A 26,888-nucleotide genomic window follows, 5' to 3' on the forward strand; every position below is an offset into this window, starting at 1 on the left:
GGAGATGCGTTCTGGCATCCGCACTTTAATTTGTATTGTGTGGCTTTAGCAATTGCTTTGACCGTTTTGATGAATGAAAAAAGTATTGCTATGGAGTAGATTGGCTTGTCCTCACCCGCTCCTTTACAGCAGTGATTTATGTGTTTTTCTATTGTTGAATTTCACATGGGAATAGGTCAAGGAGCCCGCACCTCGCTTTAAATAAGTCAGCGTAATTTTAACGCCTTCTGCGCAAGCACACACATATTCGACTATGAAACATGAAAGAAAGCACACTGCATGTGAGCTGAAAAATACACTTATGGAAATATTGAGTAGGCCATATGTATGCAGGGAGTGACATTGGATGAAACTGAGAAGAGGCTATAAACTGTGCTTGGCATTAAAATTGGCCCTTTGTTCTTGGAAGTTTAATACTTTTAACATTTCCACACATTTCGTTGTAAAGCATTACCCCGTGCAAGTGGACAGATTGAAATGATTCGCCTTTTTTCTGTAATCTAATCCAGAGACCCTGGATGGATTGAACGTTTTCTTCTGTAAGCCGTGTCTGTTATAATATGACTGTTTTACATTGGTGTGTGAATCATTTTTATGTTTTTTTTTTTTCTTTTCTTAAGGATGTGGTGGATTCACACACAGGTCTGGCGTTTTTAAAGGAGGCCTCAGACTTTCATTCTCGCTATATTACCACAGTAAGGACATTTACATTTTAGGCATTTAGCAGATGCTTTTATCCAAAACCAAGACCATTTTCTAGTAATTTAGTATTAGAAAATAATAAACTATTAATTTATTTTGCATTATTTACAAATTATGAGCAGCTAGTCTTGTTCAGTTGCTTATATAAGCTACTAAATTATTATTTGTGTCGACAGGTTGTCCAGAGAATATTTTATAATATAAACCGCTCGTGGACAGGGAGAATAACGTGTTCAGAACTAAGGAGAAGTAGTTTTCTGCAGGTAACGTTTTTATAAACATCACCTATATATGCAGCTCTCTACTCTATTTCTGGTATTTAATTTGAAAATTCCCAACAGAATGTGGCACTGCTGGAAGAAGAGGAAGAAATTAACCAGCTGACGGAGTTTTTCTCTTACGAACATTTCTACGTCATCTACTGCAAGTTCTGGGAGTTGGACACAGACCACGACTTGTACATAGACCAGAGAGACCTGGCCCGACATAATGATCAAGGTATGAATGACATAAGGATTTATTGTAGATGATAAGAATGCAATAGATAAATTGGTTGTTGCATGAAATTAGAATCAACATGAATTATAAAACAAATGGAGAGCTCGGATGCAAAACCTCTGTTAATAATATGATTATGCTTTTTTTTGGAGGGTTTTGCAGCGAAAGACAGTAAATTTTGTGTTATTCCTCACTAATAACCTTTTCATTACCATTAAGAGTGAAATTACTAAACATAAACATTAGAGCCTGATTTAAAAATGCTTTTTTACAAGAAACCGTGTCAGATGCACTTAGAGGGTTTTGCATCTGAACTCTTCAAATAGTGTTTAAAGATATGCTGGGAGTGAAGTTCAATATGAATCCTCTCCTGCAACACTTGATAGCACATGTTTCTGTTTGGTGAAGTATGACTTGAGTGAATTGAGTGAAGTTTTAATATCAATTTCCTCCAGCATGACGGCATGTCTGGCACTGTTATAGTTTTATCTTCTCTCCGGCTGTTCAATAATCACGGTGTCTTTTTATAATGATAAAATGGGAACATTAACTTGCTGTCTTGCTATTTCAATTTCCATGATTTACAACCTTTTGACGGCTGCTTTTTCCATCTTTGAGCATTTGTTATCAATGTAGTTTGTTGTGAGTTTTTTTCTGCTTCTTTGACAGCCATATCCCACAGAATGATTGAGAGGATATTTTCAGGAGCTGTAACCAGGTACTGTATTTCATTGCTCTGGATTTGGTCTCATGTAACTGGTTGTTTGCAATGTTTTGTGAGAGTTGTGGGTCATTTTATTCTGATGTTCAGGGGCAGAAAGGTTCATAAAGAGGGCAGAATGAGTTATGCTGACTTTGTGTGGTTCCTTATATCGGAGGAAGACAAAAAAACTGAGACTAGGTAACTGATGCTTTACCAGCATAATACCTTTATAATCTGCATTTGTCCTGCTTTTGTTTTTATGCTTAATGGCGGTTTTCTATTGCATAGTACCCCAAGGTTATGGTGATACCAAAACGTGACGCGAAAACACTGTAGATCACTGATTGGTCTGAGTGAATCGTCACTGCCAGCGTCATCCCTATAATGTAAAAGATTAGCTTTACCTTCATGCCAGCTTGCGCTGTCTCGAGCAAACATGTTGTCATCTGTGCTCTGCTATAAATTCCCAAACTCCCTTTTGGCTATGAAAAACATCCACAGGTTCAGAATCAGGAACACCATAATTTTTTTCCAGACTTGCAGTTTGTGACGGCATTCGCGACGTGCACGTCCGCATATATGCTTAAATGCAACTTAAATGAGGCTCAGCGGAGCGTGTCGACTGACGCCACGGGTGTTTGTACAGAAACTGTCATGTGAGACAGAGGTAATGATAAACACGATGTGTAAACATCTATTTGTGGTGGTCAATTTTAATTTTGTGGCAGACTGAGAAATAACGTTAAATTAATGTATGAGATATATTCCAACAATGCTCTCACTTGTATGATTTCACAGCAGTAGGCAGCGCAAATATAACGACACGCCTATAATCCCTCCCACTCCGAAGTGTTACTAAACTCATAGAAATGCTAACCAAGCCAAAGTGAAGTGAGCTGACCCAAACCAAACCATGGGGTACTATGCAATTGAAAAGCGCCATCAGTGTGTTTATTGCATGCTTATGCTGTAGTTAATAGGATGTGGTTCTGATGTTGCTTGTGTCCTGTGTAGTATAGAGTACTGGTTTCGCTGTATGGATCTGGATGGGGACGGGGTGCTGTCCATGTACGAGCTACAGTACTTCTATCATGAACAGTGTCAGAAGCTTGAGACTATGGCTATTGAGCCACTGCCATTTGAGGACTGCCTGTGCCAAATGTTCGATCTGGTTAAGCCAGAAATTCCAGGTATTGTTTTACCTGAAACCTCTTGATGGGGCAGTTCAAGATGTGTTTTTTTTTTTTGTTAAGGATGCTCAAACATGCATATTTGTCTGGGACTAGTATAAGCCCTGTCCAAAATGCCGCCCCAATATGATTTCAAAGTTGATTTTGCAATGATAGAAATTACAGTTGCTCAAAGTTGAAAAGTATGCAGGTTTGCATTTTCTTTCTTTTCTTAGCTAATTGACTGTAGTCATTAGTGTTAAAAATTGCTGTAATTTGTCTTCAGGAAGGATCAACCTCAGAGACTTGAAGAGATGTAAACTTGCCCATATATTCTTTGACACATTCTTCAATATCGAGAAATACCTGGACCATGAACAAAGGGATCCCTTACTGGCTGCAAGGGTGAAGAATAACGTTCTTATTTTTCTCTTTTTATCATTTCATTGCCAATATGGTGTAACAAGGTTGTACATATAATTTGACAGGACGCAGAAATAATGGGACAAGAGATTTCTGACTGGGAGAGATACGCTGCAGAGGAATATGATCACCTGGTAGCTGAAGAAACTGCCAACGAGCAGTACAACGACGGGTACGACCAGACATTATTACTTTTTCATGACATTTCATGCAGCAGTTAACTTCTGATGTGACCATCCACCTTAAGTGAATATCTAGTCCATGGGTCTCCAACTCTGTTCCTGGAGGGCACTTGTTCCAACCTAGGGGCAACCTTCCGATCTCTGATGAAGTCTATATGGATGTGACTTAAGCTGTAATTCATCGGTGGGCCACTAGAGGCTGGCCCAAAAAGGAGTCAGTTCCTCATAGACTCCCATTTTAAAAATGGCCAACTTTACAGCAGAAATAAATTTGTTTACAGCCTGGTACAAATAGTGTTTTTGGTCTATATCGCTAATTTTGCCCTTCATGACATCTGTGGGGGGGCTGATTTTTTTGTAACGCATCAGTTTAAATTATAGTAAACCTTAAAGTGACACTCCACTTTTTTTGAAAATATGCTAATTTTCCAGAGTTCAACATTTGATTTTTATAGTTTTGGAATCCATTCAGCTGATCTCCGGGTCTGGCGCTAGCACTTTTAGCATAGCTTAGCATAATCCATTGCATCTGATTAGACCATTAGCATCGCACACAAACAAAACTGAACAGTTTCGATATTTTTCCTGTTTAAAACTTAAAGACTCATCTGTAGTTGCATAATGTACTAAGACAGACAAAAAATTAAGTTGCCATTTTCTAGGCCGATATGACTAGGAACTATACTCTCATTCTGGCATAATAATCATGGACTTTGCTGCCGTAACATGGCTGCAGGAGGCGCAATGATATTACGCAGCAGCTGAAAATAGTCCCCTTAGTAACTTAGCAGGGGACTATTTTCAGGCAGTGCGTAATATCATTGTGCCTCCTGCAGCCATGGTTTTCCGTCAGTCTTAGTACCCAATGTAACTACAGAAGAGTCAAGTTTTAAATAGGAAAAATATCAAAATTCTTTGGTTATTTTTAGGCGCAATGCTAAATGGCCACAGGCTCCGCCAACTATTGGCTTGGACACTAGGTCCATATTTTTTTTTACAGTTTATGGTTACAACCCCAATCAAACTCACTTGAACTTACTTGAGTTGTTCAGGGCTACCTAAAAATTAGAAGCAGGTGTGTTGTAGTAGGTTTTGAAGTAAATTAGACGGGAAAGGTGCCCTCCAGGTACAATGTTGCAGACCCATGATCTAGTCCTAAGCGGAGACAGCAGCCTAAACCAATAATCACGTTTTGTTATTTGCTGCTGTGGTATCGGTGATTAGAGGCCTGATGAGATATTATATGATGGTTTTAGGACCAGTACAGATTTCTTAAGGCAAGATGAGTAAAGTTGAAGCATACAGGTAAGACACACTAGGTGTAGGGTGAGGTTCTTCCTACTTCTGTTCTTCGTGGGTTCACCTGTGAACATCACAACATTGTGTGCTCATCAGATGCCACTGATCAAAGTATACTTTACTAAAACAAATCATACTACAAGTTCTTGTTCGATCGTGTACATTAAATGTAAAGTCCGTCTGTTTTGAGATTTGTTCTTTTCAGAATTTGTAAATTCTCATCTGTTTAACTGTGACCACACGCTTTTTCAGTGGCCTGTGTTCTGGATAGTTCCTGTTCAAATTATTCGAAATAAGTTGTTGATCCAAGGCATTTACTGTAGAGCCAAAATGAATCCCTTAACAAAAAAGTATATGGCTTTCAGAAAAAAAGTTCATAGCGATGTCTGTGGTAACACAATTTTATGCTTCCTTTTCAGCTATGAAAATGTAGACCCAGTTGACCATGTCACACGTGCATTTGACCTCCGAAATGAAAAGAGGCCTTTGTTTGAGATCACCAACCCTCACTGTAACCTGGACCTGGACGAATATGAATACGAGGATGATTTTGAATGACAGCCACTGAGAACAATGTAGAAACACCAAAGAAAAACCACCATCTGGAGAACCGTGGGTTAAACAACAGATGCTGCTTTCGCAGATTGGCGTATGCCTGGTTATGCTAACCAATGCTTAAAAATGTGTCCCACCCAATGGATGCTGATCAGTAAACCAGCATTCCAGAGAGTAAACTGTATTTATCTGTCTGACATCTGCGTACAACCAGGTTTCTAGTATAAATATACAGTAGATGCACTACAGGTTTCAAGTAACTACACTGGAACCAGGATGTTCAAGTTCACTTGAAATATTGAATGGGCACTATTTAAAAAATAAAAAAATATATATATAGTTTTACACTTCAGATTGGGTAATCAGACATTCCAGGGATTAACCAAAATGATTTCAGTCCAATAACTTGATTTCATGGGTGGCTTATTTCTCATGGACCTCTGTCTACATGCCTTATTTATTTAAGGGTCACGCTAATATGAAATAATGCTGTAATCAGACTCTGACATTTTATTGTCTGTGTGAGAAGTGTTGAAATTTTAATGTATTTATTGTATATATTTATGTGACTCTTTATTTGTTCAAAATCTTTAGGCTTAGTCCAGCTAAAAGTTTTCAATAAATTATGTTTGTATAACAATAGAAGTGCTTCCTAACAGTGTACTTTTATTATTGTAAAAATGAACTCTTTTTCAATTGTCTTAAGTTCAATAAAGTATTAAAATAAACGTGTTTAGCAAGATGTTTAAGTTTTATTGAACAAATGTTATAACGCATATACATGGAAGAATCAAAAACCATACAGTTAATTTGGTTAAATACACTTGTTTGTTCTTTTACAACATATTAATGATTGTGCACAAAAATAAAACATACTTTTTTTTAGGTCATCTTCATAGCACCATTATTTATACATTTTCTGCAATCACAAATTTGGTTGAAATGATCCAGTTTGTGTTTGGATTTACACCCATATTTATAAGAATGACTGGTCTAGTTGTATTACAAGGTTTTTTACCTTTAATCGCTTCATTTTTACGACTTACAAAATCAAATTCATGATGTTTACAGCAACCTCAAGCAAATAAAACATTTTTAAGCTGAATATTTATATTCAATACATGAAATTCCGTGACCCCCAGACCTGAAAGTTTCAGTTTACAAAATGTACACATTACAACAACTTGTATAACAACAAGCTTATTTGAATACCTGAATAAAAACTAAATTTAGCAATGTGCAACAAAATATGTGTTTCATCTAAAGTCAAGTACAGAGAAATTTAAACAAATGTGGAAAAATGCTGAGGGCCCAAAATACAGTATTATGGGTTTGTTTTATATTCATATAGCATATGTATGGTATATATCTTTGAATTTGAGTATTTTATTTGTGTACTTTTATCAAGGTACACCACAGACTGGCTAAATTTGTTACACTTTCTTTGGCTTAACTCGCTTTTTGATACCATTCAAATAAATAACCGTCATGCCCTGTGGTCTCTAGTTTACATAGGGTTTTGTGCAAAAACAAATAAAATTGGAAATGCTGTACACCCATAAATTTAAATAAAAAAAATGCTGGCGGGGAATGAGTTAAACCTCAATATCTACAGTATCAACATCCACTTCATCACTGCCCTGTGGTCCTTTATCAGCTATGAGACTGCTGCTCGTGCTTTGTTGGACCTTTGTTTCTTCAGAACTGCCCATGCAAAAAAATACAAAAGCATGTGATTCACACAACTGATTTTCCTCACACTAGTTTGTTGTTAAAAACCTCCTAATGTCCTTACCTCTTCGCAAGCTTGCATCCTTTTGGTTCTAAGGAGGGTGAAATGAACCTCTGATCTGTAGAAAATAGGAATGAAAGGACACATTGATAATCTACAAAATAGCTCAACTCTTATAGCATTGTGATAGTCCATCGGTTTGATCCCCAGAGAACACACATACTGATTAAATGTATAGCTTTAATGGACTGCAAAAAAAAAGAATAAATTTTTATAATAAAGGTTTGAAAATCAAATTATGGATTTGATTTTTTATGTTTTTAACCTAAAGATGCTATGTGAAAGTTTGTAACAGAAAATAGTGGTTTTCATCTTGACACTTTATTGATATAGAAAACACATTTTTACTGAAATTGGTCAAAATGGATTTATTGTGTTTTGGAACCAAACTCTTCATATATATAGTATATAGCATATAACCTAACATCCTGATGTTAAAAGCAAACTATTCATATCCATGTTATTTATCAACTACTTTGAAACTCGGATTTATGCCTTGGACCACTGACCTTCAAACTGAACTTGTTTTATAGAGGGTGACCTTGAGTGGTTGCTTAGAGAGGGCTGTTTGTTAGTGTCAGAGCTGATGAAGGAGACGGCATCTTCTCCCTCGGCCGTGCCCATCAGGGATGCTCGGTAGTAAATAAGTGGCATCCAGCTCTCCTCTCTATTATTAATGATCTGTTCACCAGCAAACCTCTGCAAGTAACTGTAGCTAAAGAAAATAATCAAGACGTTAACCGCTAAGAAATTTTAAAAACGTTTTATCAAAAGTTGCAAACGTGCAAAATGAAGTATTTTCTAACTTGTAACTCACATAGTTTTCTTGTCAGGTTTGAGCAGCTTACTAGAAAACTCGCTGAGGATGATGAGGTACGAGATGTGTGGTGGGGAGTGTTTTTCAGACTGCTGAACAAATCCTTTGAAAACGAACTCGATGCCATCCCTGCACAAAGGAACCCAGATGTCACTGAGAATCACGAATCCATTCACACATGCTTTACCTTTCAAGTCCTGACTATTTCTTCTCTCATCCATCTATATTTGTATCCTAATATGAGATCAGAACAGCCCATGGCAAAATGACTTCCTCAGCCCTCAAATAACCAAAGACAGGACTCTTGTGCGTTGGCTAAATGAAGCCATGCCGCGTCTTGACGTAACTATTTTTATTGATGCACAAATATAGCAATCATTTGGTTTCAAAGAGTCACGCACTGTCAAATGAACTCGTATTACCCTGAATACGGACAGTAGTAGTACCTGTGAATCATGGCCAGAGACTCGCGGGATTTGATCTGGTCCCAGCCGAAGGTGAGCGAGAAACGTCTGGCCAGCTCTTTAATGCTGCTGTAGGTCTGAACCCTGGAGCTGCATGTGTTCCCTCGGTCCTGCTCCTGTTTCAGCCTCAGGTACAGCTGAACATCAATGCCGGGTTACATTTTCATTTGAGAGATTGACAGATGTACAGTATCATGCAAAAGTCTTAGGCCACCACCAGCTTTGCTTTTTAGCAAAATTTGACAATTCACATTTATTTTCACTCTCTTACAAACACAATACACAGGAAAAATGTACACAAAATGTAAAAAAAAATACTTTTTCAGATCAAAATGGCTTCCTCTTGCAAAAGGTGGTATTACCTCTCTTGGCATAAAGGGCTTTTTGAAATCTTTTGAAGAGACTGAAAGGGATACTCCAGCCAATATCCAAATTATCCCATGATTACTTACCTTCAAGCAATCTGAGATACATATGTCCATTATTTTTCAGACAAACACATTTTTGAGTTATTTTAGTAAATGTCCTTGCTCTTTCAAGCTTTATAATGGGAGGAAACATAGATCAGGGAACAACTATCTTTAAACCCAAAAAAGTGCATTCATCCTTAACAGAGGTAATCCACACGGCTCTAAGGGGTTAACTCTTTCGCCGCCATTGACGAGTTATCTCGTCAATTAAGAGAAAACATTTCCCTGCCAATGACTAGTATTTCCAGCTTTCCGCAATACCGATATTATCCACCAGGTGGCAAGCGCAACTTACGGTATAAAACCCAGAAGTATCGCCTAGGGCAAGCAGCTGCATGTCCGTGTATGTTTTGACATGGAACTATCTCACCTTTTTTCTAAAAATATGGTGTTTTTGAAGAAATCTACCAATATTTGAGAGGTGATAAAAAAAGAATTAATGGTAAGATGAAACGTTTCTTTTTATTATTATTTTAAGTATTTTTTATTATTATTTTATATATTGTATCTTTATATATTTAAAGAAGAACATTTTCTGGAAAGCATTAAACTTTTGTGAAAATCATGAAAATGCTGGTGCTGGCTGGAAACTTTTTTTAAAAACGCTGGCGCAAAAAAAAAAAAAGGTCCGCTGCAGGTAATCAATGCGATTTTTGATTCACGCGAGAGTTTACACATAGTTTAGCATTCGTTGCAATGGCTACGTTGCGCAGTGACTCTCGTGAATTGCGTGAGTTCAAGATGACGTCGTTAGTTATAGTTTATAAAGTTAAAAATACAGATATTTTTCTTACAAAATCACATCGATTAACCACTAAAGACCTTTATTAACCCCTTGGAGCCTTGTGGATTACTTCTGTAAAGGATGGATGCACATTTTTGGGATGATCCGCTTTCTACCATCATAAGTTTGGAAAAGCAAGGACATTCAAATGTGTTTGTCTAAGTCAGAGATGATGGACATTTGTATCTCGGATTGCTTAAAGGTGAGTAAATCATAAGGTAATTTTGATATTTGGCTTGTGTATCGCTTGAACTCCTGAAATCATTAAATTTGAATTTCATTTCATTTATATTTAAGAGATCCTGCAGTTTCCTACTTTCGCTCATGTGTAAAGCCCTGGGTATACTAGGGACGTCCGCATATGCGCGCTGTCCACTTGACGTCATTTTTGTCATCAGGAGGGTCCGCGGCCATCCGCGCCCACTGTCCAAAATTTGATACCGCGCGGACAGTGCACGTACAACAGCGCATGCGCGTGAAAATATTGAGATAGGATACTCCACTACAAACAATTATACAAAGGAAATAGACAGCATTTACACACACACTTTCGTTTTTTCTTTTTTACTTCTTCCAAGAACAGGAACTGTAGAGCATTTTCGTCACCATAATGTTTGATTCTGGTTCGTTGTTTTCTTGTTGTTTGTTCTAAAATGTGTGCGCAATGGTGCATTGGCAACTTTTCTTCACCTATCCTAAATGTTTTAATGTACTGTAAATGTCAACAAATCAGTGCTGCCTTGACGGCCTGGTAGAGTAAACATTTGAATAAAAAAATATTTATATTTGCGTACATATCGGATGCGACCATCCGTGTGTAGCCACAGGGAGTATCATGGAAAGCTGCGCGGACATGTGCGGAAAAAAGTATATCGCGGCCTTAAGAGGAGCTCACCCTAAATACTAAACACTTTAGCTTATAATTTTATTCAGTTTTTAATACTGGATACAAGCTTCCTGTATTTTCTAGTTGTGTTGTATTGTATTAAAGAGATTGAAAAACTATTATATATAGTCACTATGACATTGCACAGTGGCCTAAGACTTTGGATTGGCAGTAAAGAAAATATAGCATATAGCATAAGAGTCTAAGATGGTACCTAAGCCACACATATATGAAAAAAATAGACTTTAGGTGAGTAGGTCTAGCAAACCCCTGTATCACAAAACTGCATTACTCACAGACTGTAATTTGTCACATAGAAAACAAATCCTAATGGTCTGTGCATGAGTTAAATTGTGTAAAAGCTTCCACCACATCCCTCTGCAAAGGCCTCTACCATTAAGCTATTGAAAGAATGGAAAAGCTTCTGGAACTTTCCGCTGATGGTGACGCGGTGGGAGGGGCGCATTCGTTGTGTCTCTAAGGTGTCGACAGCTGCAGAGCCCCATCACAGAGCAGAGAGCTCAGGGCAATCGGCTGCGCAGATGTGCCACGCAAAAAAATGTGATATGACGTGGTGATAGATAAAGACTGTTCGTGAAGGAATGCATCCTCCATACCTGCTGAAGGCACAGCACCAGCGTTCGTGCGCTTTCAATCTTGTCCATCTGCCTCGTCCTGTTCAGGGTCTCTTTGATGATGTCACCGAAGTCATTGTAATACTGTGGGGGACATAAAGTACTAGGTGAGAGATAAAGCTGATGTGGCTTCATGTTTTTCATATATGTTTTCCCCAGTTAAGCTAGAACACTGTATTAAGCCATCGACTTTCTCACTGTAGGAGCGAAAGTAACGCAGGATGAAAGTAACAAATCGATTTTCACAGAGCTCTGACGCAACGCTTGACAGAGCTGACAAATATCACGTTATTTCCTTATTGTTTCCCGCATGTAGGTCCAGAAAGCTGTTTTCGACCATGGTAAGTAAATTCCTAAAGTGCTATTTTTTCGAATAACACACTGTGTTTCTCGTTTCATGTGTTTCAATATACTGATCAATCTACAGGTTATTTAGTGCTGTAACACATCCTGAATTTTGCCATCTCAGAGGTTTTTTAGAATAAAAGTAAATTCATTTACATTTACATTTAGTCATTTAGCAAATGCTTTTGTCCAAAGCGACTTACAAATGGGGTAAAAATAGCAATTATAGCAACACAAGAACAGCAATACATAAGTGCACTGGAAGAAGTCACATCAAGTCTAACACGGTGTACATAGCCAAGGGTTGGTTAATATTTTTTTGAAAGAATGTACAGATAGAGATAGAAAAACCGGGTGTAAATGTCAGGAAGAAAATATCACTTGTTAGTTTTGTCCCGCTGCTAATTCTGTTGCATTATATTGTGATTAAATTAAATTAAATTAAATTAAATTAAATTAAATTAAATTAAATTATTAAATTTAATTTTTAACATAATATAAATTCTCATAAATTCACAACTTAATTAAGTTATAAAATGTTTATTCTCAACAATTCAAGTTTGTACCACTGGGTTGCTTTGGAAACATTCGATGAAACCAAAATTTTAAATGTCATTTAATTATATTTTGCAAAGATAAATGACAAAATATGTTTGCAGCTACATATTACCAAGATCATAGTCATGTATATTTATTAAAAAAATCTTTCTTGTTCTGTTGTGTTCCTTTTCACCCACATGACAGGGTCGAAAGTAACAATGTGCTACCTATGTTCAAAGTGAAATCATACTGAAGTCGTTTTACATTTGTTCGAAATTACACCTGGTATTGATAGGCCACACTTGTGATTTATTGACGACAGCAAAAATATATCTCTATCTAAAACATTAGCTTTAAAAATTACGTATTTTCTAAAAAAAAAAAAATTACTTTCGCCCCTGCTCTCCCCTAAGTCAATCGTCTCCTTCAATGAAGTCGTGAACTGACGAGAGATGAATAACATGAGCTACACTGCTTCTCTCTCATCGGTAGTCACTCCCCAAATTCGCGTCACTGGACACTCCCACTTTCTGTCGCCAACAGTCACTTGGATTCCAATTAAAATTAACTACTGTTGCTCTGCCACTGCTAGTCGCTGGCGCTCTGAACGGGGCTTTTTTCATTTTTTAACACATTTTCCAGCTCCCCTAGAGTTAAACATTTGATTTTTAAAGTTTTGGAATCCATTCAGCCGATCTCCGGTTCTGGCGCTACCACTTTTAGCATAGCTTTAGCATAATTCATTGAATCTGATTAGACCATTAGCACAACGCTCAAAAATAACCATAGAGTTTTGATATTTTTCCTATTTAAAACTTGACTCTTCTGTAGTTACATCGTGTACTAAGGCAGACTGAAAATTAAAAGTTGTGATTTTCTACCGTAATACTTTCATTCTGGCGTAATAATCAAGGACTTTGCTGCTGTAACATGGCTGCAGGAGGCGCAATGATATTACGCAGCAGCCGAAAATAGTCCCCTTAGTAACTTTCAATAGCAGGGGACTATTTTTGGGCACTACATAATATCATTACGCCCCCTGCAGCCATGTTACGGCAGCAAACTCCTTGATTATTACGCCAGAATGAGTGTATAGTTAGTAAAATCGCAACTTTTAATTTTCCGTTGGTACACAATGTTACTACAGAAGAGTCAAGTTTTAAGTAGGAAAAATATCCAAACTCTTTGGTTATTTTTGAGCGCGATGCTAATGGTCTAATCAGATTCTATGGATTGTTCTAAGCTATGCTAAAAGTGCTAGCGCTAGACTCAGAGATCAGCTCAATTGTACAACTCTAGGGGGGGCTGGAAAATGAGCATATTTTAAAAAAAATGAGTGTCCCTTCAACACAGGAAACTTCTTGAACGTGTCACAGCCAGTGCACATGTCAGATCTGCAAAGTGCTCAGATACATTTACTAGCATACTGTATCAAACCCCTTCGCTGAAGGTCTCCACTTGGTCCACCAATTACCAAACAACAGCCTAGATTTATTACTCCTGTATATGCTTTAATAAATATTATTCAAGAGGCTCTAATTTGGTCATGAATTTTGGCAATGTTGCACAGTTCAGTGAAGTGTCTCCTTGTTACTGAAAGCTGTGAACACAGGAAGTTGGGCAAATAAGTTTGCATCACTCGCCAACTTCATGTCATTTGCCCCAATTTTGAAAGCCATCGTTCAGACAAGAGTTTGTGTGTGTGTGGTGTGTGTGTGTGTAAATGACTCTTTGAATGCCAGATCAGGAAGAATGTTGTTAAGAGACTGCTGGCGGCTCTGCGCTGGCCCATCTATGTGGCCATTCCTAACATGTCAACGTGTCAAACACACACACAAGTACGCAAACACGCACGCCGCTGTAAATCCCACCTATCAACTCATAAATTCAAAGCCTAAGAGGTCCAGTTATGAGCAGAGGAGTGCGTCAATATTGCCAGTCTGTTAAACAGCTGATGAAGCACTTCACATCGTAAAATAAAGCAACAATCAATTCAACAGTTTATGTATTTTGGTCAGAGGTAGATGGTGGGAGACCAAATGGCTTGCAAATGGGATAATGAAATCAAATGATCAGTGCAATTTAAATGCATGCTATTGTGCTTCATGAAGCGTTCAGCTTTTGCTTGGTTATAATCTTGTGTTTACCATGGTTAGTGTTTTGAGAGTTAAGTGTACCTTCACATACTGCTTGAAAACTTCAGCAGCCATGCTCATCTCAAGCACACTGTGTACTATCAGCTTGCAGTACGCAGCCAGAAGATTCCTGCGCCTGTGTAAGTCTTCTAGTCGATACTCTTCGCATTCACTCTCGCCGACTGCGCAGGCAGACAGAGAGAAAGAGAGGTCGAAACGGAGAAGTGGAGATTCAATAACCCAGCAGTATAATTATGATACTCAAATCTTATAAATGAAATGCTTTCCTGAGGTAAGCTAAAGTTAACATGATTTTGGCTCTGAAAACTGAATGTATCTATCGTCCCCTGCCTGCTCCTGAAGCCATCACTTAATAGAGAGCTTTCATAACAGCATTAGCGACGAGACGACAATCCAATAACTAAATTGCTTTTTATTACAAGTTACCAGCAAAAGCCTATATTGCATTTTTCAAGAGGTAAGGAATTCGTGCCAGCGCAGATCGACGACTCGCTGAAATATTTACAGAATTGATGCGATTTGCTTCGGTCACTCTTGATTTCTAATCAAATACCCCAAAATTTGATGTTGTCTTATACTGTATGTTTGTGAGTGTCGTAAAGAGAGCTAATATTGATTTTAAGGAATATATTGTGATTTTATACGACTAGCAAAGATTTGTTTTCTCTTGTGCTGGCTCTTAATTGTGATTCTGCTGGGTCTCTGTTCATTTTATTATCAGTTTTTTTGGAAAATCTCTTACAATAATAGTCTAATAGATAATATGGATCATTATTATGTGGTAATAATGATCCTACCTAATTCATTGGCATGTGTCATAGGTCAGTGTAAAGGTGGGAAGCAATTACATGAAGTAACCACAAGCAAATACAGCTAGAGTAATGTCTCACTAATAGGGTGATTGTGTTTCTATACATGATGATATCTTGTACCTGAAGTTGGTAAAAAGATAGAGGCAGACTGCCATCTGCTGGCAAAATTATGCGTCAAAACAATTCTGTACCGTTTTACAGTTGTGCATAAGCTGAAACATTACTTCAGAATAAAAATCTGAATTAGTTTAGCATTTAAAAAGATAATAAAAGTCCCCAGAAGGAGATGCATAACCGAAGTGAGGGTATAATATCTTTGTTGCAAGGGACATAATTGACTGTGACACTCATGATGGCTACCAGGTGAGCAGTTCTTATTTTTTCTCTCCAGATAAAAGTAAAAATTTTGTTTGTTATAGTACCTAGACAACTTTTTAGTTTGCATTGCCGAAATATGAGTTTGTAAATGCATATATTTAAAGTAATGTCATGTTGCGCTAATGATAATTTTTGGTAATGATAATCTAAAAAATTTAAATAATTATATAGGAAATACTTTTTAAATCCTCTAAAAATAATGGTTATTGTAAGTCCAGACCTTAATCTTACATGTGCAAAAAAATTGGCTTCAAGGGCTTTATAAAAATTCTGATGTTGGACAACTTCTAAATCTGGATTTCGTAGGAATCACCCAGCTACAAATGAGTTCAGAAAGGTGACAGCTCTCAAGACACTCACAGTTCGTTCAGATTTACCCAACGCAGAACACAGACAAATGAATAGAAATAGAAACAAAGGACAACCTTTACTGCTATGGGTGTCCAGGTCAGGACTTATGAAGATGTGCTCCATGATAAAGGACAGTAGAGCTTTTTGAAGTTTTGGATCAGGAGTGTACAGCACCGGAGAACCTGCTGAAGAGTCCCACGTCTGAAGCTGGTTACTATGAGCTATGAGAACATCACTTAAACACATGAAGGCCTACATGAAAAATACCAAAGACACAATGCTCAATTAACAAACATTAAACAAAGACGACATGAAACTAATTATGAAAAAACTACAGTTTGTTAACTACCGTATATTAAAGCTGAGACCAGTACACTGCAAGTTTGATGTTGCAAGAAACTTTGATTCATTTTAACTTTATTCAGTGGGTTCATTTGCTGTCAGAAAGCTATGAGTATGGGCCAAAAACAGTGCCCACTGGCACAAGTGTTACCGTTTTACACATACATTTATGGGATCTGAATCATTTGGGATCAAGCATTTTGAATAAAGGCTGAATGGAGTGTCAACAGAGAGAGAAAACGCAATGCTCACTTGCTCTCTTACGAGCTGCTGGGCGTGCGACAAACAGCGATGGCATTTCTCACAAAAGACCCGAAGCTGGTTTCTCCGGTGGAGGGCAGATTCCTAAGAAAAGCACATGCAAACGCAAAAATTACAAATGTTGTCTTATACAAATGATTTATAATACGTTTGAAGTTGTTCAGAGGTGACATAAAACTCTTGAGAACCTGACATGCTATTCGCCATTACATTTTTTTCTAAAGTATTGAACTAATGCTTAAAGGGGACATCTCACAAGACCTTTTTAAGATGTCAAATAAATCTTTGGTGTCCCCAGAGTACGTATGTAAATTTTTAGCTCAAAATGCCATAGAGATAATTTATTATAGCATGTTTAAAATTGCCACTTTGTAGATGTAAGCAAAAATGTGCTGTTTTGGGTCTGTCCTTTAAACTGCAAATGATCTGATCTCTGCACTAAATGGCAGTTCTGTGGTTGGACAGTGCAGTTTAAGGGGTGGTTTTATCCCCTTCTGACATCACAAGGAGAGCCCAATTTCAATGAGCTATTTTTTCACATGCTTGCAGAGAATGGTTTACCAAAACGAAGTCACTGGGTTGATCTTTTTCAGATTTTCTACGTTGATAAAAGCACTGGGGACCCAATTATAGCACTTAAACATGGAAAAAGTCAGATTTCATGTCCCCTTAACATTTATTATGCATATAGTTTGTGTGACCATCACAAATGAGAGACTGCATAAAATATTTATCAAAAATCACCTGTCACATTTCAGGGCCACTTAAACAAACCTTTATTAGGAAATTCATGTATATTTAACCCAAAATTTTGAATACAACAACAGCTCTTTGAAAACCGAATTTGACAAAAAAAATTTATTTTAACCCTTATAAGCCCTTTTTTTCCTGTATACATTAGAGTTCCTTAGGGGTAAAAATGACCCCAGAAATTAAAAGGGTGATTACAAAAAATATATACATTTTTAATTATACAAATAATATATCTTTTTTTTGTTTACTTCCCATCTATACAACAATGCAGTGTTTTGGGAGATATGAAGTACTTTTGTACCCGTTTACCCCTCAAATTCTCAACTACACCATTAGCTTGTCTGTAAAATATAAATTTTTTATGAAAAATTCATATAAATTATTATCTAAATTTGATTTAAATTGTTTTTAGATATTGATCTAGATGTTATTTGTTGAAATCGACCATTTGGTGTTTAGAAAACAAAAACTGTTTTATGGTTACACTTTAGGAAATAAATCATTTTGACCAGCAGATGCCCATAGAGACCCATTCATTTTACTGGATGTGGCCAACTGCTCAACAATAGTACTTTATTGAAACATTTTGTGAATTTATGTTTATATAAAAATTTAAAAGGTCATTAAAAATAAAAATTATTTCAAATTGTAGTTTTTGATGCATTTTGAAATGTCTGTTTTTATAAAATGCCACAGAAATTTGACTAAATGTAAGGGTGTTTGTCTGTGTGTGTGTCCGTGTGTGCGTGTTTGTGACTTTGTCTTTTTGTGTGTGTCTGTGTCTTTATGTGTGTGTAAGTTTTACTGTGTCTTTGTGCGTGTGTGTGAGTCTGTGTTTGTGCGTGTGTGTGTGGGGACACACAGCTGTGTGAGCATTTTACATCTTTGTTTTGCATCTGTGGCTGTTTTTTTGTGTTTGTGTGTGTCTGTCTGTTTGTGCGTGTGTGATTGAGCATGTCTTTTCTATATTGCATTTATGCTCTAGTACCAGGCCTACCTTTCTGTGTCAAAATTTTCAGATTTATTCTGGATGCATTGATTTTATTTGATGAATAACACACAAAAAATGATTTTTTTGCATTTACCATTCATTTCAAGTGGGGTCATTTTACCCCCAAAGGGCCTCTTTTGGTGATTTTTTTTACACCTCTATAGAACGACAGAATCAAGCCCAGTTTTTTATATGAATCTTGACAGATAATCTGGAAAAGTCACAAAATCTTATTCCACTGAGATGAAGGGAACCATGTTTTTTAACTAAATAAAAGTGGCTTGGGAGTAAGATTGACCCCAAGGGACTTATTAGGGTTAATTGCATATGACAAATTCTCCTACTGTCAAATTCTAAAAAAGACAACAGAACAGATTTGCTTTACTTTGTGTGAAAGATGCAAGCAATAGACCTTTCTCACAACTTCCGTATTTATGACCGGAACTACGCAATCGTCGCGGAAATCTACTTCCTCCGCAGTCAAGGCAATGTAAAAAGCCGTATCTGTTCCATCAATTCCCTGTTGATGGTGAAGGTATACAGAAGTGGATTCAGGCTATCCGGCGAGACTTATAATGTGTCGTTTTAGTTAACAGTTCAGTAACATTTAGACTCGCTCTCTACTTACCTAGAAATTTATGGACAAATTCTTCATGGAAAAAGTTTTCCTCCATTAGTCGTGTCACATCAGCAAATGTAATATTTGGCAAATCCGTTAACGAAGTTTTGTAGACTCTTTGATCCATTTTAAACTTGCCCGGGTTTATGTTTTTCTAATGTGTTGACGCTTGACAGGAACTCCGCTTACACGACGATTACGTATTTCCGGTTACTGTGAGAAAGGTCTATAGCACAGTAATGTGGTATGGGAGTAGACACACCACACACAAGAATGAAAACATAATTACACTAAACTGGAAGAAAAGACTTTAACAGTGTTTTAAATGATGTGAACTGACAAAAGCACAACCAGTCTCTGGTGTTAAATATTCTTTCATAGTTACATTCATCTGGCACTCCGGAGTGAACATGCAAAACGCTTTGCACATTTGGTGCATACCTTTTCTAAATTGGATGCCAATTTTATACCAAACGCACCTCTTTTCCACCTCACCTCTGGTTTCAATCGACATTAGAATTGCAGATTGAGCCGAGTTTCCATCTAGGCCAAAACTTGCTGCCTGCACTGTCAGTTATTGATGAAGCAGCCAATCCAGAGTCTCCTCTGTACCGCTGACTGAACGTCTCGTACCTACAGTGGACGCCAATACTTCACCACTTTAAGGTTAGAGGTGGGCAAATATGATTACCACGTGCTTTGCATGGAAACACAGGCCTAATAAGAAGCCCAGACATTAGCAGCAAAACATCTACAGAAGAACGCAACCATTACGCCCCTTACAATCCATCACCTGCACCTACTTTTCCTAAGGACTCACGATCAATCGCTTACTTATTAAAATCCACTGGACATAACCCAAGGCCTATAGGAGCCTTTGTGGTGATATCTGAAATGCAACATGGCCCCGATTCTTCGTGATGGATCATACGGCAATTCTGTAGACACAGAGGCTTGCATATAAAAAAGCTGTTTAATGAATTACCCAAGGGAAACCTCTGGCCTTCCATCTGTACTTGTAGACATTAGCAGTCTGAGCATAACGTCATCCGTCTATGACGGGGTCACGCTCTAATCTGTGTGCTAGAGAAAGGCAGTCGTCTTACCCTGGAGGTCAGACCTTCACCAAAGGTGTTGAGCTTCCACAGGATGCAGCTACACATACAGCGCAGAGCCTCAATTGTTATCTACAAGAATCATAGATGAGAGAGATAAATGATGTTGAAGGAAAACTGACTGATAATCTAGAAAGGCTGATGCATTATTAATAATGTTACCTCCGTGGGCAGACCACCGTGTTTGATCTCCGCCTCCAGCAGTTTGGTCCCCAGCTCATGCAGGCTCCATTTAGACAGATCCTGAGCACTAGACAGCAACGCACAGAAACAAATCAAATTCACATTCTTACATATTTACAGGAATTAATTTATCGACTGACACATGGGAGAGCATTAAGCATTTTGTCAATGAGCTAACAATAAAGTGTAGCCTAGTTTGCAAAGCCACGTTTACAAGTAGGAATAGATTAATGTTACTGGGAAAGATGAGCAATGTTAAAGACAGAAAGCTTACTTGTTGAATGCAGTAAGTTTCTTCAGTGTAGACAGAATTTCAATAGTGCTGTCTTCATTTGCGGTAAAACTACAATCCTGATCATGAAAGAGTTTTTTAATGCAATATAACAAAGAACTAAAACAACCACATCCATTAAGTTTTAACCATACTCACATTCAGTGATTCTTCTAGCCGTGCTCCCAGTGTTTGTGTCCAGCACTGAATGAGCTGGTCAAAGGTGGATCGGGCTGAAGGGTACCAGGGGGAATCCTGAACAGCACAGATGTTCTGGTAGGAACGAGCAGCTGTCTCCAGCACGTCTATGTCTGTGTGTCTGCCCACCACAGTCTCCAGTTCAGCCAGCAAGGCCTGCACAGACTACCAATGCACTGACATATTAAAACCAACAGAGCAAACGATTATCTTTATTTACAAGATGTATGTGAAATTTAAAAACTTGAAAAGGCTGAAACATTAAAATAATAAATGTGAATATAGGAATTTTTCAAATTAATTTAAAATGTTATTAATTAATTTGACAAAAAATGTTTTAAAGGGGACATTTCACAAGACTTTTTTTAAGATGTCAAAGAAATCTTTGGTGTCCCCAGAGTACATATGTGAAGTTTTAGCTTAAAATACCATATAGTTAATTTTTTATAATAAGTTAAAATTAAAACTGAATTGTGCTGTCAATTATATCGCTCTCTCTCTCTCTCTCTCTCTCTCTCTCTCTCGGCATTAAATGGCAGTGCCGTTGTTGGATAGTGCAGATTAAGGGGCATTCATTGTCATCCCCTTCTGACATCACAAAGGGAGCCAAATTTCAAAGACCTATTTTTCACATGCTTGCAAAAAATGGTTTACCAAAACTAAGTTACTAGGTTGTTAAGACAGTGAAAACAGCGCTATAGAGATAAGTAAGTTGTGTGAAAAAATAATGTGTTTTTTACACGTGAAACATGAACACACGTTATATTGCTCACTGTAAACAAAATCAAAGCTTCAACAACACAGAAAGAACGGGACCTTTAACAATTAGTAATTTAGTGAAGCAGCCATACATGAGTTTACCTGTGTGTTGTCATGATCAAAGGTGTCCATCTGGAAATACTGAGGTATTCTTAAAAAGGAAGTCAGTTTTTCAACATCCTCCGAGTACTAGACAGGACATCACATGAGAGCTATGAGCAATTTATAAAGAAGCATTCCACAAGAAAAATAACAGGCAATAGGTTTTACCTTAGATAAAAGCTCAGGTAGCACTTTAATAAAATGTTCAGTGAGTTTCACGCAGTCATCAGTTTGAACCTTTTTCTCTTTAGCACTCATGACCTGAAAACATACAAACATATAGTAATGGTGAAATCAACTGTTGCTGTCGCTCAACAGGTAGAGCACGGCATTAGCACTGCATACACGGGTTCTCGATTCTTAGACACACATCCGCCAATGTATAAATGTGATGTAAATGTAATCAACATACCAGTGTGTACATTTTTAGGTCATCTGACAGCACCATAGAAAGAAAACAACAGATAAATGTATGATAAGTACGCTACAGTCTTACCTTTTTTCCTGTACCTCTCCCTGATAATGAAGGACCCTCTGATGCCTGTCTTACTGATGCCAACAGGAGTTCAATCACAAAGGTCTCCTCCACACTGCTCAAAGCTACAGTTAATAAATGAATAAAAATCTTTTATAAATATTGGGCAAAATTATAATGTAATTTATAGTAAATGCTATAAAATGTATAGATTTTTTAAAATTATAAATATTAGTAAATGTCTTCTAGAACTGAATTGAACTAGACTGTGTACACAAGTGTGTACTAGCCTTGTTCCTGACAGGAAGAGTGAGGTAGGAGAAGTGAGGTAAGACCGGCCCAGTCTTTCAGCAGAACTCCTGCACTGTCCCACAGAGTGTCCACGAGGTATAGCACATGCTGATGCAGCTATAACACACACACACACACACACACACACACACACACACACACAAACAAACACACACACACACACACACACACACAAACACACACACACAATCATCATATACAAAAAACATGATTGTTGGTTATGGTGTTTCATCTTGTGCACTATTTTTTATTGTTTGTTTAAGTGTACATGCATTATATTTTTATGAATAACATATTGCACTGCAACGTTTAAAATGCTGTGTTTTTTAATAAACAAGATTTGAACTAGTTGGGTTGTCCATGCAAGCATGTGCCAGCATGTGCACTAACGTCAGACACAGTAACAAAACATTCTATTTTATTCATTTTAACATTCATTTTTTTTTTAAGTGCAAAGGTACATCATAACACACACAGTGTAACACATACTGTACCTGACTCTCTGTGTGGAAGCGGATAAGGGCTCGGACTCTGGCTAATGTTAGCTCTCTGTGTCTATCCTGTTCAGAGGATCCTTCCATGGATCTTACCATTTCAGGGTTACTGAGAAGCCTAAAATCCAGATACAGCGCCATGTTAGCATCCACAAACTTACATTATAATACCATGCATAGACAGTCCAACACATGTAACCAAGGCATGTAAGAGTATCAATTATTTATGTAACAGTAATTTCTACGATCACAGTACTACATTTAAAGATAAACTATTATTGCTAGATATGCACCATTGTATCGGCTAATAATCAACATTGGTTGATAAAAGCAACTTTTCACACTATCATCTATCTGCCGATGGTTTAAACCAGCCGATAGTAATGGCCGATATATCCTGTCTATCAAATGCAATGAACTTGAGCTCTGTGTACAGAAAATGTGAAGAAACATCACTAGTTTAATGTTCAATATTAATGATCATTATATGAATTAATAACGTAATCTTCAGAATTTCGTTAAGGCAAGTTTATATTACCACCAAACTATCGTAATCGGACGATAAAATAATCTGCTATCAGTATTGGCCGATATCAATATGAATAAGGCTTTCAGTATTAGTGGAAAAATGTATTATCTGTGCATCTCTAATTATTACTGTTGTTTGCAATTATATTTTATTTAATGTCTTTTTTTATATAAATTATATATACACAGTACTGTGCAAAAATCTTAGGCCACCATGCCACAATTAGATTTGTTGTTTTTGCAATGTTATAGTGATCATATATAATTATTTCTTTTTTTATTGTCTCTTTAATAGAATACATCCAGAAAATACAGGAAATGTGTATATAGTATTAAAAACTGTATAAAAATGTAAATGTAAATTTTTAGGGTAAATTAAACTCCCCTTCCACTTGAGCACTAGCAGCAAACTGCAGGATCTCTTAAACCTAAAAAAATCCTAATTTTAAAGTCTTTTTACTTCATTCTGCTCAAAAATGCTCAAGATGTGTTTAGTGTCAAGAGAGGTCACACTAAACACAGACGATGCCTAAAGAAGACATTTAGTCCTGAAAATTTATTTTTTTGTACGTATTTCCAGTATTTTCTGTTTGTATCTTAATAAAATAGATTGAAAAATAAATATGGATGGACATTAAAACTTCTAAAACAACAAGTCTGGTGGTGGTGGTAGCCTAAGACTTTTGCACAGTACTGTATATATTTTTTTAGTACTTAAGCATTTTAAACATTTAAACTTATCCTAAAAATAAATTATGATTATATTTAAAGATTTGGAAAAAGCTGAATATGTAAATAAGTTTAGCATTTAGTGACAGAAGTCTGTTATTAACATGGGAATAATAGCCCTATATGGCTTTTATTATTTAACTTATTATGATAGAAAGTAAGCTATCATTATTTCAGAGTAATGTAAACAATTATACTAATATGTTTTATATAATTATTCACAATATTTTGAATTGTCCACATTAATGACATTGTGCAAATTAATCAACACAATATATCATACAGACACAAGTCTACAGTCAACGCAAACCTGTTGTAGAGGAATTCACCAGCAGTGGTAGCTAGAGGTCTATGGGAGCAATACACAAGCTGGAAGATGTTCTTATAGTCATCAGGACCTAAAACATCCTCACAGGATCTAACAAACATAAAAACAACAGTTACATGAGTAACCTGAATACATTACAGACAAAAAGCCTAGCACATTGTGAATTTGCATCTTATTTATACATAAAATGATAATAAATGATTTCTGATTTATTACATTGACTATCCTATTTGCAGGTGCAGGATGCATGAGGCAGGCCTGAGCACAGATTGTCATATATACTGTATGTGTCATACAGTACTTAGTTTAAGCAACAGACAGCATATAGAGAAAAAATGAAGAGTTTGGTTCCAAAACGCGATAAACGTCATTTAAAAAAAAATTAAGTTACCACCAAAATCTGTAATGTATCAAGTCAGTATTAAAAAGTAAATTCTTAATTTTACACAAAAATCGATATCCGCCTTGTTATTCTGTAATCTTTTCTCCGCAGTCCTCCTTTTCTGCAGAATGCAATAAATCCGCTCAACAACTCACAGCGCACCATTCCACACATTGTAAACAACAATGACGGTGCGTTGAATTCACACACAGAGTAATACTTTTGATGGCATTGATAAAGTTGTGGTGGTTTTCCGTGCATGGCGGGGAAGAAACATAAGCCACTCGGGCACTCGTGCGATGGAAAAATGCCGGCTGTTGCTTGTTCTCACACGACAGCATCAAGCTTCTGTCATGCCAACACGTTAACTTTCCATTATTTTACTCAAAGTCAATGAAAATCGAGCAGGACCAAAACATTTTACAGCTGATCGCTGTCAAAAACGTTCAGCGACGACGTCCCAAGGATGACAGCAGCAATGACAGTGTTATTAATATGACAAAGTAAGTGTTTTGATTAATACCAGTAATGTGCTTTTTAATCAGTGTATACCACTAGTCAACTAAATGAACATAACATGGCAAAGATGAATGCACATTTATATATTGATTCAATAGATTTATAGCATTTTGAAGAAAAAAAACTTGTCATGTATTTATTGCATTTTGCAGAAAAAATTATCAGTTTTTATAATAAATCTTTGAAAATTAAATTATGGATTTGAATTTTTTATGTTATTTTAACCTAAAGATGCTGTGTTAAAGTTTGTAACAAAAAATAGTGTTTTTCATCTTGTCACTTTCTTGGTATAGAAAACACATTTTTACCCAAATTAGTCAAAATGGATTTATTGCGTTTTGGAACCAAACTCTTCAAATACTCACTGGGACATGACCATCAGCAATCTCACGGCCTGTATCGCCACTTCATGGTCTTTGTCCAGCGTCATAGAGATTATTCTCTCCTTAAACAAAAAGAGCATTTAATCATTCATATAAACACTTTAACTACCCGCTGTGAGAGCAATCTGATCTCAAAACCAACAAAATGACTTGTAGGTTAGAGACCCACCGTAGCACCTAAATAGCTCTTTAAATTGTGTTTACTGGAAGGTGTGAGGATATGTTGAAGGTGGGGTCCTGTGGGAAGCTATCAGGATAGTGTGGGGATACTGAGCCCAAGGCAAACCTTAGGGGCTTTTCAGCCTGTCAATCATCAATCATGCCCTCCTGCTCCCACTTGTACATTCACTGAACCTGAACTTACTGTAAATGCTGCCAAGAAAGCTCCAAGAAGTTTGGGCAAAAACAGAAAGACCGAAAGAGTTTGAGGACAAACTCACAACCAATAACCGTTCTTATTCCATAAACGTTTTGTACTTTTCCACACAAAAAAAACAGTTTAAAACAACTCAAGCTATCTTTATCTATAAAATATCATCACTGCACGGTGCACACACATGCTGGGTTGTTTCAACCCATGCCCAGGACAGACATGGACAAACCCAACAGTTGGGTTAAATATGGATATTTCATTCAGAATGTCTGATAAGGAAATGTGACACGCCACATTTTTGCTCTTAGTGTAAACAGACTCTGGAAACTTCTTAACAAGATGTACCTGACAAACATACATATGAGAATATGAATTTTAGTTGTTACCTTAAACCTGACTGTGAAGAGGTCCATTTTGGGACTTATTTGATCCTGATAAAGTCCCTGTAAACCCAGTACACATTTTAGACGCACATCAGGTTGCTGTGGAAAAAATGAACAAAGGTAAGCAAAGTAAGAGATCAAATTTCAACTCTCTGTTGATGCGGAAAAGCATCAAAACCTTTAATAACTAGTAAACTAATGACCAACCTTGTCATGCATCATCCATCCCACATACTTTAGGTAGCTGTCATTCAGAAACACTGAACTGTACAGCTTCATCCACACCGTCAGTTCCTCCATACAGATGGCCCTGATCTCAGGAATCACATCTCTGATATTCATGAAACAGTGATAAAGATATGAGGATAATGACGTGACGTTAATTATTTTGTGTCCGTATGGTTCAATTAAATGTAAAAGGGTTAAA

General features: G+C 37.0%; 2 protein-coding genes across 4 annotated transcripts in view; one reads left to right on the forward strand and one right to left on the reverse strand.

Moving 5' to 3' along the window:
• Nucleotides 1-6,263, forward strand: part of ppp2r3b (protein phosphatase 2, regulatory subunit B'', beta) — a 20,685-nt gene extending 14,422 nt beyond the window's left edge. For all 3 annotated transcript variants that reach the window (XM_065251926.1, XM_065251927.2, XM_065251928.2), the window contains 9 exons: nt 621-695; nt 879-965; nt 1,044-1,200; nt 1,870-1,918; nt 2,012-2,101; nt 2,918-3,093; nt 3,359-3,477; nt 3,561-3,667; nt 5,396-6,263. In XM_065251926.1, coding sequence (XP_065107998.1) covers nt 621-695; nt 879-965; nt 1,044-1,200; nt 1,870-1,918; nt 2,012-2,101; nt 2,918-3,093; nt 3,359-3,477; nt 3,561-3,667; nt 5,396-5,534 — 999 coding nt within the window. In that variant the 3' untranslated portion in view covers nt 5,535-6,263. The remainder of the gene's footprint in view (nt 1-620; nt 696-878; nt 966-1,043; nt 1,201-1,869; nt 1,919-2,011; nt 2,102-2,917; nt 3,094-3,358; nt 3,478-3,560; nt 3,668-5,395) is intronic.
• The window catches only part of LOC135733395 (cohesin subunit SA-2), a 25,256-nt gene continuing 4,631 nt past the window's right edge, over nt 6,264-26,888 (reverse strand). The window contains exons 11-32 of the mRNA XM_065251925.1: nt 26,669-26,792; nt 26,465-26,560; nt 25,688-25,767; nt 24,404-24,511; nt 22,837-22,954; nt 22,321-22,438; nt 22,052-22,155; nt 21,724-21,816; nt 21,556-21,642; nt 20,656-20,859; nt 20,500-20,576; nt 20,205-20,292; nt 20,034-20,114; nt 16,556-16,648; nt 16,036-16,213; nt 14,442-14,581; nt 11,362-11,463; nt 8,587-8,741; nt 8,141-8,269; nt 7,833-8,038; nt 7,327-7,381; nt 6,264-7,235 (exon numbers count right to left, since the gene is read on the reverse strand). Of these exons, the coding sequence (XP_065107997.1) occupies nt 7,127-7,235; nt 7,327-7,381; nt 7,833-8,038; nt 8,141-8,269; nt 8,587-8,741; nt 11,362-11,463; nt 14,442-14,581; nt 16,036-16,213; nt 16,556-16,648; nt 20,034-20,114; nt 20,205-20,292; nt 20,500-20,576; nt 20,656-20,859; nt 21,556-21,642; nt 21,724-21,816; nt 22,052-22,155; nt 22,321-22,438; nt 22,837-22,954; nt 24,404-24,511; nt 25,688-25,767; nt 26,465-26,560; nt 26,669-26,792 (2,545 nt within the window). The 3' untranslated portion in view covers nt 6,264-7,126. The remainder of the gene's footprint in view (nt 7,236-7,326; nt 7,382-7,832; nt 8,039-8,140; nt 8,270-8,586; nt 8,742-11,361; nt 11,464-14,441; nt 14,582-16,035; nt 16,214-16,555; nt 16,649-20,033; nt 20,115-20,204; nt 20,293-20,499; nt 20,577-20,655; nt 20,860-21,555; nt 21,643-21,723; nt 21,817-22,051; nt 22,156-22,320; nt 22,439-22,836; nt 22,955-24,403; nt 24,512-25,687; nt 25,768-26,464; nt 26,561-26,668; nt 26,793-26,888) is intronic.

The sequence above is a fragment of the Paramisgurnus dabryanus genome, chromosome 15 (assembly GCF_030506205.2).
Source record: "Paramisgurnus dabryanus chromosome 15, PD_genome_1.1, whole genome shotgun sequence".
In the NCBI taxonomy this organism is placed as follows: Eukaryota; Metazoa; Chordata; class Actinopteri; order Cypriniformes; family Cobitidae; genus Paramisgurnus; species Paramisgurnus dabryanus.